This window comes from Rhinichthys klamathensis, unplaced genomic scaffold (assembly GCF_029890125.1).
Source record: "Rhinichthys klamathensis goyatoka isolate OS25496 unplaced genomic scaffold, OSU_Roscu_1.1 h1tg000148l_1, whole genome shotgun sequence".
Taxonomy (NCBI): Eukaryota; Metazoa; Chordata; class Actinopteri; order Cypriniformes; family Leuciscidae; genus Rhinichthys; species Rhinichthys klamathensis.
This window is the reverse complement of record NW_026606683.1, coordinates 77501-92500: the sequence shown is the minus strand read 5'-3', so window position 1 is coordinate 92500 and position 15000 is coordinate 77501. Positions and strand designations below refer to the sequence as shown.

General features: G+C 37.0%; 1 protein-coding gene across 1 annotated transcript in view; it reads right to left on the bottom strand.

Moving 5' to 3' along the window:
- LOC130090636 (dedicator of cytokinesis protein 1-like) overlaps window positions 1-15000 on the bottom strand; it is a 119381-nt gene that overhangs the window by 34540 nt on the left and 69841 nt on the right. Inside the window, exons 14-18 of the mRNA XM_056258123.1 lie at window positions 11755-11874; window positions 6571-6660; window positions 6021-6125; window positions 184-325; window positions 1-68 (exon numbers count right to left, since the gene is read on the bottom strand). The exon at window positions 1-68 is cut by the window's left edge and continues 14 nt beyond it. Coding sequence (XP_056114098.1) covers window positions 1-68; window positions 184-325; window positions 6021-6125; window positions 6571-6660; window positions 11755-11874 — 525 coding nt within the window. The remainder of the gene's footprint in view (window positions 69-183; window positions 326-6020; window positions 6126-6570; window positions 6661-11754; window positions 11875-15000) is intronic.

The following is a 15000-nucleotide window of genomic DNA, read 5'->3' as shown; positions in this document are numbered from 1 at the left end:
TGATACGGGTTTGTTCTGAAACTTGGGTGGTAGTTCAAGGATGGGTTTCACTGTGAAACACTGAATGTCTGTTGGAATTAAACTAAGAAACAATAACAATGGACAGTTTGGAGATTTGAAGTAGAACAAAAGGAGGAATGTTTTGACAGTGTGCTGTGAGTGATGGTCAAGACTCAAGGATACACTGTCCTGAGGAGCTCCTGATGTCCTCGCTGGGAGGGGCGGTGGTCTTCATCTTCTCAGCGTTGGGGAACTGAGTCAGCAGTCTCGCCTCGAAATCCTCCCACCGCTCATACTCCTTCCCCCGATAGATGAACATCTTATTCTGAAAAACAATACACATTTTTTATCTTGAGGTGAAACATTCCTTTCCTGATTGATTTTGACGACCTGATTTATTTTTCTCTTCTCGCCGTACTAATCTATGAATATTATTAGCATGATATGAATTTCAAAGCATCACATTTTCTAAAAAAGTACAATTTAATTAACACATCAGACTGAATAAATACACAGAAATACAACAAAAATCGAATACACGTAGGCCATAGATGAGCACTAACACATTGAGATATGATTTACAACAGCAGTGTTTACATAGAAAAAAAAAGGATATAAAAACACTCAAAGACATCTGGAGTGTCCAACTTCAGTCAAGCATGACTAGAAGACTTTAACATATGTTATGATAACATATGAAACGATAAAAGAATTGTATAATGCGTTAAAGCAAACTGATGATACTCGACAGAACTACAGCATCATGAGAAGGACATCTACATTAGTAAAAATAGGCTTAGAGAGGGGAAAAGTGCTTCTCATTCTTCGCATCCAATCAGACTGTATTGTGTTTTAACCTGTATCCTGGAAGGACAATTAAAGATATGTTAATGTACAAATTGTGTGACAATTTGAGTACAAAAGTCTGATTTAGCCTAATAATTATATTACACTTAATGACAACATTCATAAACACCAATTTATTTTAACCCTTTGATGCGCAAGCTATGGATACCCCCTCTAATGCACAACATGGGTCTAAAAAGACCCGTATTCATTTCCTATGTTATTTCATGCATGGCTCGGCATTTTTTTTGTTTCACCTTTTGAAATCACTTTATTTGAGCATTTTCTATTTCATGATCTATAAATTTCATGATTTATGAATATTCAAAATATCTTGTTTTCAATTATCACAAATTCATATTTTAATATTTCCTAGGTTTTGTGTAAATACATCAAGTTTACACACATGGGTCTAAAATGACCCATCTATGCAAACGTGATAAAACAAAAGAATAAAGAAAACTTTTTGTTAAAATAACCATTGTCACAGTTGTTTAGATCAACACATTTACTGTAACACTTGAAATATGTTTATTGGCCACTTTGTCACGCATAACACACATATAACCGATAACACTGAAATTGAACTGTAGTGTAGTGCAACTGTAGGGGGGATCTCCCCGCCACCAATGTGCAGCATCCACCCGGATGATGCGACAGCAGCCATAGTGCACCAAAACGCCACCACACGACAGCTTATGTGACCGATAGCATTGATTTATGACCACAAATAAAAATTAATATGGAGGTACTGCCCAGGTAAGGTTTCTGCCCAACAGCACCAATATAATACTTTCTATCGCAACTTTTATTTTGTTGACCTAGCTAACATTAGATAAAATAAAATATGTCGACCGCAAGCTAGCTAATAGTATTGGACATGTTTCTCTTTTGCACTAGTAATGGATTTCAAGGTCAAGGTAACCTTAGCCTAAACGTTCAAATTTTAGGCTATATCTAGATGTCTTTCACAAAATATCAAATATTTTCTGTGACAAAAAATGTATTAAATAAAACTTACATGCATGAAATATACAAAAGCAGCCGTGTTGAATTTTGAAATGTGTGGCAGGTGAATAGTTTTCTGCAGTAAATATATTTATACTATTTATAAATATCAAAGGTTCCTATATGGGTCATTTTTGACCCATGTGTGTAAAATTGATGTAGAAATACAAAAACCGTGTTTGTTTATAAAGTAAGAAAGGGAAAATAAAAATAATGATTTGTGGAAATCAAAAACAAGATATTTAATGAATACCTGGATTAATAAATGATAAAATATATTTATTTCAAATATTCAGCAAAGAAACATGAATACGGGTCTTTTTAGACCCATGTTGCGCATTAGAAGGGTAGTGAAACAAAAACGATTTTTATTCGAAAAGTAAGAAAGGAAAAATTTAAATAAGGATTTGTAATGATCTAAAACAAGTTAATTGAGGAATACCTGGAATACTGAATGATGAAATTAATTTCTTGCAAAGATATAGAAAATGAAAACTCAGTCGGGTCTATTTAGACCCATGTTGTGCATCAAAGGGTTAATACAGTTTGTTTAATTGCAAGGCAGTGTATTTGACTACTTTTGGTAGCATATTGGGATGTCTGATAGAGTCCTAAAGGAAAACCAGCTGGTGTAGAACATTCAATCACCATCCATGAATACAGGGATTTGATTAAAACACTGTGAAATGAGACTAAACACACAATCTCATCAATCAGAGAAGCTCGTTCTGTATTTATAAAGAGGTTTAACGTCAAATCTCAAAATAGCCAAAGCGACTGTAATTCAGAGGCGTTTGGCAGTCTGGAAACGTTCAATTATTGCACAGTCCCATAAAGACAGCGCCAATCATCTGCTCCCACATACAACACTTTCAATATGTTTCCACTCGCAGCGTCTGTGTGAACAGTGACAGACACACCACTGTGTGCACACAAACACCTACACACATGACAGGGAGAGGGAGTGTGAGGAACGCTCAGAACGGGATACTAAATTACCAATATGCATGGAATTGAAGTGTTTATTGAACAATGCATGCTCATATTTAATATTTCACAAGAGTACAATGCAGTGCTAGTATCCTATCTGAAAACAGCCTGAGAGAAGCACACACACACGTGCAACGTCTGGTTTACTATATTTATGGGGACTCTACATAGACACAATGTTTTTTATACTGTACAAACTGTATATTCTCTCCTCTTACACTAACACTACCCTTAAACCTACCCATCACTGTAAACTTTCTGCATTTTCACATTTTCTAAAAAAACTCATTCTGTATGATTTATAAACTTGTTCCCTCATGGGGACCTCAATTTAGGTCCCCAAAGTGACACGAGTCCCCATGAGTCTGTGTGCATTCAGGTTGAAGTCCCCACCGGGATAGAACATGAACACACACACACACACACACACACACACACACACACACACACACACACACACACACACGCACACACGCACACACGCTCTGCATGAACATATTTCAGCTGCTCAATTAGTGAAATGCGAACTGGAAGTGAAATATGCCCAGGGCCGTTTTCAAATCTGCTTTGAGCGATAAGGTGACAAATAGCAGCGCGCTCTCGACGGGTGTTTTCACACTGCCTGTGATTCCAAGCACGGCAGAATAAACCGGCAGCGCTCGCACGACTCCGCACGCATACAAAAGTGGCACTTTAAGGAGAAGGAGGAGATTGCAAGATGTTTTCTATTTCAAAAGGCAAAGCTGCTCTCCGCGGAGCAGCATGTCAACACTAGCGGGAGGCGACTGGCCTTTAGATGGCCGATTTATTTTGTGTTCCCAGGATGTCTGGTGGGAGACGCGTGACTGCAGGCGGCTGGAAGAGCATTAAAAGAATTACAAATATATCTGAGGCGATTCGGTCCCACAACCACAGGCTTGAACAGACGCATGATCTATGGGAGGTGAATGACTCGGTTTCATCATGAATGACTGGAAATATATACATATATAAACAAAACCACAAATACAAACCACACAACAATATTATTTTTACGCTTTTTCTGTGTCTGACCTTTTCTAGCATTGTATTTGCTTTGCCATTGTTTACCACCATTCCATTGTTTTGATTTACTTCTGACACGTTCCAGGGTAGGGAGCTTTTTTTTGTGTGCAACTTTTTATTTCAAAATTCTGACTTTTTATCTAGCAATTGCAAGTTTACATCTGCCAAATCTGACTTTTTCTCAGACTTGTGAATTTATCTCACAATTCTTAGAGAAAAAGTTAACCTGCAATTGTGAGAAAAAAGTCTGAACTGTGAGATAAAATATATATTTTTTTTATTCAGTGGTGTAAACATTAAGCTTCCATAGATTTGAGCAGCAATAAGGAACTGAAATACATTTGGCAAAAAAAATATATAAAATAAATAAATAATTGAATAATATATTTTAAATACACTATATATATATATATATATATATTAGGGGTGGAACGGTACATGTATTCGTATCGAACCGAAACGGTACGGGCGTCACGGTTCGGTGCACGAATTTACACGGAGAATACACGGTATAAAAATAAATAAAACTCGCGTGCAAATTAATTAATGTAATGCGGAACTACTGTTAGATACGCGGGTTCTTTAGGGACACATAATCTGTAGCATCGGCTTAGCTCTGAACGCACGTTCACTTCAAACGTTGGCTTTATACGCGCGTCCTATTCGCTTTGGACTAGCGTCGAACTAGACGCGAATTTGACGCTCTATTCGCGTTTGGTGTGACCGTGACCGCATAATGAACAGGCAGCGATGTCAAGATTGCAATGCTGGAGTGTGTGTGTGTGTGAGAGAGAGAGAGAGAGAGAGAGAGAGAGAGAGAGAGAGAGAGAGAGAGAGAGAGAGAGAGAGAGAGAGAGAGAGAGAGAGAGAGAGAGAGAGAGAGAGAGAGAGAGAGAGAGAGAGAGAGAGAGAGAGAGAGAGAGAGAGAGAGATAGAACAGTGGAAACATAAAAAACATACTCCGTCATTTTTGTTCATACAGATCATTAAACCTGCAAAGTGTTTACTTATATTTGTGTACACTCACAATAAAACACAACATTGTGCTTTTGTCACACTGTAAACTCTTGTCAAACTGTAACCTACAACTGTCACCCAACCAAAATCACACACACACACACTGTTTTAAAAGCAAAACATATTTATCCAACTCCATTTCAAAACAGTCTGTGTGTCCCATCTTTTGGACATTCGTCATATTGCATTGGTTTTCATTTCTTGTCCTCGGAGCACTAATCTCACACATTCTACATTGATTAAAAAAAGAAAATTGAATGTGTTTTTAATGGTAGTATTATTTTGTACAGAAATCAATTATTTATAATTCAGAAGAGAATAATGTTACATTGTCAATTAATAATGTTAATTAAAATTAAGGAAAAACAAATATTTTGATCTGAGATATAGCAAAATAATTTTAAATTAATTCAGGTACAATTACCAAACATATCGCAAGGTCTTTTTGTCTTTTTATTAATTTAATTAATAAACTAATTATATAAAACTATTGTCAGTGCACTACAAATAAACTGGTTCTATGCCTTTATTAAAAAAACTTATTTAAAAAATACAATGCCTTCTGCATTTTTGTTTTGCTTTTCCCTCCATTGTACCGAAATCGTACCGAACCGTGATGTCTGAACCGAGGTATGAACCGAACCGTGACTTCTGTGTACCGTTCCACCCCTAATATATATACTGTATATACTTTTTTTTTTTTTGGATTATCATAGTTTTAAAAATGTCCCTATACCCTAATATTCACATTTTATATTTTAAGATCTTTAAGTTTAGATCTGGTACAAATGTAAAACAAAATTTACCTATAACCATTTGATGTACAAATTAACCTTTGTACATCACAAAGAAAAATAAATGTATTAGTTTTGAATATATCAACCTCTGGAAAAGAAATGCCAGTATTTGATGCCGGTGTAAGGTTTCTGCACTACAGAGAGAGACAGCTGTTGATGGGTTTGGAGAGGCCACACAAAGACACCAGTAATTGATTTCTATGCTTTTGGAAATATATCAGACAAATTCACAATGCAATGCATTTACACATAGAAACTGACATCTCCATGGAGATGGTGAAATATGAAAAGATTCAGGATTATAAGAGAAATTCTCACCCGGAGAAATGAAGGGAAGCCCAGCCCATAATAACCTACAGCGAAGTAGTCTGGCTTTGGTCTGATCACTTTCACAATGCTCTCATAAAACTGAGCCTGCTTCCTCTGAGAGAGACAGAGACAAAAATCACATCATCAGTTCATTTACAAACACTCTTTAAATGACTTCAATGAAATTAAACTTTGCTCACCTCAACTATTTCATTTTTGTTATATATATACACTCTGTAATATGAATTTGGATCAAATTCATAATAAAATGGTAATAATAATAATAATTTAGAAATAAAAACAGGTTGAGATCAATATGTGAGGGGTTGCAATAAAAGTTGGTCCCAAACTTTCGTTCTTTCTGTCTGAATGGATCAATTTGTCATTTGTTGCCAATTAGACAAAAATGCACTAACAAACAAAATGCGGAAAACCATTAAAACACCCCCGTCCATTTATATTAGGCCAATTTACCTACTTAGGTAAACTGGAACAGTCTGAAGGGCTCATTAATTGTTTGTTTCATTGAAAAACATTGACAGCAAAAGTTTGTACGTACCAGTAAAGTGCTCAGCTGCTCAAAGTCAAACATCTCGTTCTCGTACTGTTCGGCTAACTCCTTCCCCAGGATAATGGCCTCCTCCCACATCTGAACACAAAGCACATCAAACTTCATAATCACGTCAAAAACACAGTGACATAACAGCCTTCTAACCATCTGTGAACAATGTGCTTTGAACATAAAAGTGCTTTTTGAGATGAAGCGGATGCCAATATTATCCAGCTGCACCATGCTGATCGTGTCAAATATTTAAAGTCCCCCTGTAGCTAATCATTTTATCAGTTAAAACTCATCTTTAATCACCAAAACGACATTGTTGACCACAGAATATCATTTTGAACCATTCCTCTGTAAAAACAAATGATGTCAATGGGGCTAAACCAAAAGGTGTAAAACCTCATATTTGAATGCACTTTTTTGCACATCTGGTTATGCGTTATTGATGTTATTTCTATGGGAGGAGCAGGTGGCACTAAATGAGTTTGTCAGAGCAGGAATATGGATATTCTTTGGCTCTGATATTCTCTCATATCAGACTTATAACTTCAAATGCCAAGTGTAAATAAAACCTCTATCTAGCATTACACTTCTGGTGCACAGGATTTGATATATAACTAATTCTTCAAATGAAACTTTGAGTGCATCCCGGCGGCACTGAGAGAGAGAGAGGCTATGATTATATATCAATATCTGCAGTGCATTATTATTGAGAAAGTTGCCAGCGATAGTATTTTCAGCCTGTAGGAGACATTGTGGATTACTTCTTCAGAATGAAGGAAGAATAAAGCAAGCAGCGTGCAAAAAAAGTCATAAAAAGCAACTCGCATTGTAATATCAGACCACATGTTCAGCATGACAATTACAATTCTCAATTTGTTTCCTGTCGACACTGCAGAGTGCACTAAAGGAACAGTTCCCCTCAAAGTGCGAACGGTGTCATTATTTACGCATCCTCATGACGTCCCAAGCCCTATGTTGAATACCAAAGGAGAAGCATCTTTTTCCATTACAAAGGCTGTCAAAAACACAAAGTAACACAATAAAACTCATAAATGAGTCCTTGACTTGTGTGCAGTCTTCTGAAGCCTTATCATATTTCTGAGAGGAAGAAACTCAAATTTTACATTCATTTATGCATTGTTGCTATTCCATTCTTGCAAAAAACCTTGAGTCTAGTCCATGTTTGCATCCAGAATTCAAAAAAGGTGCATCAAGTTTGGTTACTACACACAAGAAATTGTCATTTTTGCATCAATGACAGCACTGACTAGGTTTAAAAGAACACACTAGTCTGATATTAACTAAAATGTGGTCATACTACTTTTACATTGTAAAACCTATATTTTGCAAATCATCATATTACAATGCAGGATTTTAAGGGAGAAGATTCATCATCTCCAGCATTTTCCAAGAGAAGGGAATAGCATGTACAGTATCATATGCACATGTACATTATACAGGAATATAGCTGTGATGCATGTAAATGTCTTTTTCAGAATAAAGGCTTAGCATGAAAAGAAACTTTATTTTTGAAATTGTGTGCATGCAACATGACATGGTATCAAAATTTTTTTTATTTGTTCGAAAAAAAGGGCTTGGGTGGAGGCGGAGATCATCAGAAATCGTTCATTTCTGCTGAACTGAACTGCTCCTTTAAGGGAATATACAGGGAAAGCAGGCAGTGAAAGAGTAGGAAGAGTTTATGTGACTGAGACTTCCTGTCTCGGCTCTCAGGAGACGTTCAGCTGTGACATGTGGGTATGTCCCAGCAGTCTGAGCAGTGTTTAAAATAGACTGGAATAATTCCCATAAAATGTGTCGAACAGAAGAACTACGGCCCAGAGCTGCTCCTCAGCTCGCTTTCCAGGACTGACTGACTGCTGCTCTCCTTCAAATACACACACTTTCCTGTTCAATCCTCTTGAGTTCTCTCTATTTGACACACTCGGTCATGATTTTGAGCCGTTGAGCCCAGTAATGGGGTCCAGTCCAGGGCAGCAGATTCGCTAGAAGTCCCCTACCGAGAGACCTCTACGCTGGGCACAGATCTCTGCGTGGCCCTTATAACCCTCAAATCCCCTCAGCTCCTCCGTCCAGCCTGTCAGACTAATGGAGATGTAGCCATAACAGACCAGCCAATAATCTCCCTCTCCACGGGTCACCTGTCCGTTACACTGACTGCAGTCTCTCTCAGGACACGTTTAAAGGCACGTTCAAATTATATTACATACGCAATATACATTTAAAAAACATTTTTTTAAATATTTAAAAGAAAAATAGTATGGATACAGTATATATACACATTCATTTTACTTGAGTATCTAATTAAAAATACTTGAGTATCTAATTATGCACAAAAAATCTAAATATTAAATAAAAAAAAATATATATATATATACATTTTTTCATTTAATATATTTTTTTTTTTGCATAATTAGAGACACTCACGTATAAAAAAAACCCACAAAAAAACCTATCTATCTACACTCACCGGCCACTTTATTAGGTACCCCATGCTAGTAACGGGTTGGACCCCCTTTTGCCTTCAGAACTGCCTCAATTCTTCGTGGCATAGATTCAACAAGGTGCTGGAAGCATTCCTCAGGGAGTTTGGTCCATATTGACATGATGGCATCACACAGTTGCCGCAGATTTGTCGGCTGCACATCTATGATGCGAATCTCCCGTTCCACCACATCCCAAAGATGCTCTATTGGGTTGAGATCTGGTGACTGTGGAGGCCATTTTAGTACAGTGAACTCATTGTCATGTTCAAGAAACCAATTTGAAATGATTAGAGCTTTGTGACATGGTGGAAGTAGCCATCAGAGGATGGGTACATGGTGGCCATAAAGGGATGGACATGATCAGAAACAATGCTCAGGTAGGCCGTGGCATTTAAACGATGCCCAATTGGCACTAAGGGGCCTAAAGTGTGCCAGGAAAACATCCCCCACACCATTACACCACCACCACCAGCCTGCACAGTGGTAACAAGGCATGATGGTTCCATGTTCTCATTCTGTTTACGCCAAATTCTGACTCTAACATCTGAATGTCTCAACATAAATCGAGACTCATCAGACCAGGCAACATTTTTCCAGTCTTCAACTGTTCAATTTTGGTGAGCTCTTGCAAATTGTAGCCTCTTTTTCCTATTTGTAGTGGAGATGAGTGGTACCCGGTGGAGTCTTCTGCTGTTGTAGCCCATCCGCCTCAAGGTTGTGCGTGTTGTGGCTTCACAAATGCTTTGCTGCATACCTCGGTTGTAACGAGTGGTTATTTCAGTCACTGTTGCCCTTCTATCAGCTCGAACCAGTCTGGCCATTCTCCTCTGACCTCTGGCATCAACAAGGCATTTCCGCCCACAGAACTGCCGCTCACTGGATGTTTTTTCTTTTTCGGACCATTCTCTGTAAACCCTAGAGATGGTTGTGCGTGAAAATCCCAGTAGATTAGCAGTTTCTGAAATACTCAGACCAGCCCTTCTGGCACCAACAATCATGCCACGTTCAAAGTCACTCAAATCACCTTTCTTCCCCATACTGATGCTCGGTTTGAACTGCAGGAGATTGTCTTGACCATGTCTACATGCCTAAATGCACTGAGTTGCCGCCATGTGATTGGCTGCTTAGAAATTAAGTGTTAACGAGCAGTTGGACAGGTGTACCTAATAAAGTGGCCGGTGAGTGTATATATATATGTATCCCCTGAAAAAATATTTCTGTATCTAATTATGCACAAAAAATTTATATTTAAATTTGATGCTGCCATCCTAGACTTTTTTTTAGCAATATATTAGGGCTGGGTATTGACACAAATTTCACAATTCGATTCGATTTCGATTCACAAGCTTGCAATTCGATTCCGATTCGATGCAATATTGATTATTTTGGATATCAGGTACAATACATGGCAAATTTTCTCAAGGAAAACAAATCTCTTAACTAATGCTGTAAACTATGGGAGTCAGTTGTAGCCTACTAGGCTTCATTAGCCTACTATAATATTGGTAATTATATACTGATTTGTATACAAACACTTAAATTACACTTTTATTTTATAATAATAAAGTTGAAATATAAACATTTAAATGGTGGCTGTCATAAAACTTGCCAGATTTATTTAAACATGCATTAAATATTGAAGAACATTAAAAATTATAATGAATATGTAATATGGTGCATATATTTAGCAAAATGCTCCTCTCTAGAGTTAATTTTTCTAGCTGATTAACGAGTTTATGGTCACTGTATATGGTTTTTCTGATGTAAATGTGACGTTACATTGTTGTTTTAATGACGTCTTTCCACGGTTGAGACACTGATTGACTGATTCCATGTGACATGATACGGATTTCGATAAGTTGTACTATTTTAACACACTTTCAGATGCTCATTCATGTTTATTTCGCGCTGTAACTGGTATTATTAAGGCGGAAGAGAAGATCTGCTTCTCTTGAGCTGAGCTAGAGCGATCTCACGCCACAGCGCCAAAACGGTATGTTTTTGAATTTCGTAAGAAAATGGACATACTTAGAAATCGGAGACTATGTTTCATATCAATAGTAACAAAGCACAAGGATTATTGCGATTTATTGGATGGGATGAGCACTACAATGTTCCATTCATTCATCAACTAAAAAAACAGGATAGCCTAATCGATTCTTGGGATTTAAGAATCGATATCGGTTCGTAAAAATGAGAATCGATTAAAATCGAGAAATCGATATTTTTTTACCCAGCCCTACAATATATATATATATATATATATATACACTGTATACAGTACAGTGCAAAAGTCTTAGGCATGTTAGTATTTTCACACAAGTTATTTATATCTTCTGCTGTAGTGTTTACATTGCCAAACATTCTTTTTGGCATTAATTGTAATAATTAATTTCCGCAGTTCTTCTGGTTTCTTCATGTAATCCCAGACAGACTCGATGATGTTAAGATCAGATCTCCATGTGGATCATACAAATAGTTTTTTTAATATATACATTTATAGAAATAAACCATCAGATCAATTCAACATGCTAAAATGAAAGTAGAACAAGTTTGATAATTGCAGTTCACAATGTCGTTGTGAGTTGAAATGCCACTATTCTGAAAACACTAATAGTTAGTTACTGGCCAACATGACTCAAGCATGTAGTGATGCAGTGTTAGTGATGGTTACCTTTCCCTTGTCGAAGTAATTGATGATCTCCTGGTACAGCTGGTCTTTGAGTTGACCCTGAGTGCTCGCGTGGTATCCGTCTCTCTGCGTCAGGTGGGCGGCACAGGCCTCTTCAGACCACTGACAAAACAACATCAGCATTACACTCTTCAAATACACTGCATTAACCTGCTAGTGACCTGATGAGAGTCGTGTTTACTTCACTGTTAGATCGGATCTGTATCTATACACATACAAATACATTCAAGTTTCATGTTAACTTCTGTTTGGTAGTAAAGGAGTCTCATAATCAAATGTCCCTTTTATCTTTTGAAATAAGGTTTATTACAACAAAATGTAACACAAAACTTCCCACGCATAAGAAAAGTGAGGCTGCATAAATGTCTGATGCAAGTTACAGTATGTGAATTCATGTGTCCGCCTACATGTATACATTAATGACGGCTATTACGATGAGGTAATATGGAGGAAAATGGATATTACTATTTCAAAACGAGATCCCTTATGATTTCAGTTTGATCTGAACAGTTCGAGCGACACATTTCAGATTTTTGACTTTTTTAGTGCAAAAAACTTTACTAAAAGCATTATAAGGGGAACACAGGGAAAGAAAAAAAAAAAAAAAAAAAAAAAGAAGTCATGACCACTCTGAACAATAAATGAAAATATGCAATATGCAGGTGCACAAACACGCGCACACACACACACACACAGACACACACACACACACACACACACACACACACCAGTGTGGTCGCTTTCAGATAACAGCTGCTGGAGATATAAATTTTGTTGTGCTCAGAGTCTGAAAGGTTTTGCCTGTATTACTGTGCCGTGTCAAGAGCCCATCTGATAACACTGATTTATGTGGCCACACTGTAATATTCATTACAGATGCTGCCGTAAACAAGTGATTATAGGGAGAAACTGTGCAGGTTAAGAACTCTTGGGTTTGTGCTGACCACTCAGTTCACCGCTTTTCTGGAATATAAATAAACACACACACACACACGAAAACGAGTGATCTGATTGGCTGGAGAAGATCAGCTGACTCTCTGGAGGGCTGCTGCTATTGGCTGTGACGTTGAGCTACTGTATTGTGCTAAGGGCTCTGTCAGAACTGATTCACTGTAGTGTAAACGTAATTGACATTTCATGAAGCTTTGTGCAACAGCGGGGGTCAAACACCTCAGGAAACGGCATCATCAGCGTGAAAGCCACGGGTCTGTCTTTTATTGATCATCATGGCCTAGCGAGACGCTGACTGTTTCCATGTGAACCAGACGTTTTTACACCGTGACATCAGCGCTGGTTACTGTCATCATCAGTAACAACATTTCTACAATACAGAGCAGGAAGTGGAGCGAGTAATATATATATATATATATATACACACACACAAGCATTGAAAAGTGTGTGTGTCACTGGGTCGCTTTAAAAAACATAATGTTTTTGAAAGACTTTTACGCACACCAAGGCTGCATTTCTATGAATAAAACTACAGTTAAAAAGCAATATTGTGAAATATTTTTCCAGTTTAAAATAACTTTTTTCTATTGTATTAATAAATTATGTTATTCTATTGTATAACATAATTTATTCCTGTGATCAAAACTGAATTTTCAGCATCATTACTTCAGTGTCACATGATCCTTCAGAAATCATTGTAATATGCTCATTTGGTGCTTAATAGTTATTGTGGAAACCGTGAACATTTTGGATAGAAAGTTCAAAAGAACAGCATTAATTTGAGATGGAAACTCAAAACTCTTACAGTGTCCCTATCATATTTTTCTTCTTAAAAGTAACGAAGACTACTATAAAGTGTCTTACTAATCTAGTTTTATTATGTTTGTCTGCTTTAAATATATATACGTCAAGCGTTTTACCATGTTTACAGTAAACATCTGCTTTCTCTTTCTAATGAACAGCTTGAAGTGTCACAGCCATGAGCACAAGCCTTGCAATGATAAACTAAACTAAAAGCCTTTTAGAGAGCTTGAGATTGCACAAAGCAATATGCAAACACTTAAACACATTATTTGTCTGAAAGCACGTTTGAAGAAGTATAAATTAATATTTGAAATCACCATTTCACAAAACAACTCTTCAGGAGTTTCACGACGTCCAAGCGAGCAGATAACAAGTTGTAAACGTTTCAGGTTTTGGTGTTGTCTCTGAGGTTTGTGTGTGTGTATGTAAATGCATGTATTATGTGTGTAGCACAAGGTGTGTGGAAGTGTGTGCATGTGTTGCTCTTCTACACAGGAGCGAAGAGAACGGTGGCAGCTTTTTATGAAAAGAAGCTGCGTGGGTTTGAGGGAACGTGGTTTTCCCTCGCTGACTGTGACAGCCGATTCCCTCGTCAAATTACTCCGGTAAAGCCCTAAACGGATCTCAGATTCACTATCCAGATGTCATTAAACAGCAAGCCAATATACATATTAATTCATTTGCTCAACTAACAGTTAACTTCAATTATCAAGACTAACTCCCAAGATCAAATTTGCATTTCGTGAAGGACACAGTAGAGCTTGCAGAGCAGCCACATAATATACAGAAATATTATGTTTTATATGGTGTAAATGTGCAAATTAAATGTCGCAGAGCTTTGCGTTTGTCATGACATGCATCTTGATTTCTATGTGCTGTGCATACGAACCGATACATATATCAACTATATGTATAAACGGATATAAAAAAAACTATCAGTAAAAAATCAGTATGCAAATAAATGCAAGACGACGACAAAAACAGAAACGTTTCAGTATGCAAATATCACTTTCAGTTAAGAATAAAGTTCACAAACACCTAAAAGGGTGTCTGTACATTAAGTGATTCTGGATGAATTAATTAAAGAAGTTTTAATACTTGGGTATTAAATTTAATACTTTAAGTTTCACAAGCTTTATACTTAATACTAATGAATTTTAATATCCAAAGCCTTACGTGCACCGCAATCATCTTTGACAAAGTTTAAGTATCTTTCTACCGGAGATTTGTTCTCAAATCTGCACTTGAGGTGACTTTATAAATGTCAGACAAGGGGAAAAACATCCTTCTGTAGAACTTCAACACTCAAAGAAATTGAAATGTGCATGAATTATTCCTGTCAGAGTCTTCAACAGCAAGATATCCAATTAAATTATACCTGATACTGTAGATTCTGCAGTTGAATGAGTGCATAAACATTGTTATCTCTTATACGCTGAACATTCATTTACTGGCATGTGTCGGCAAGTAGGA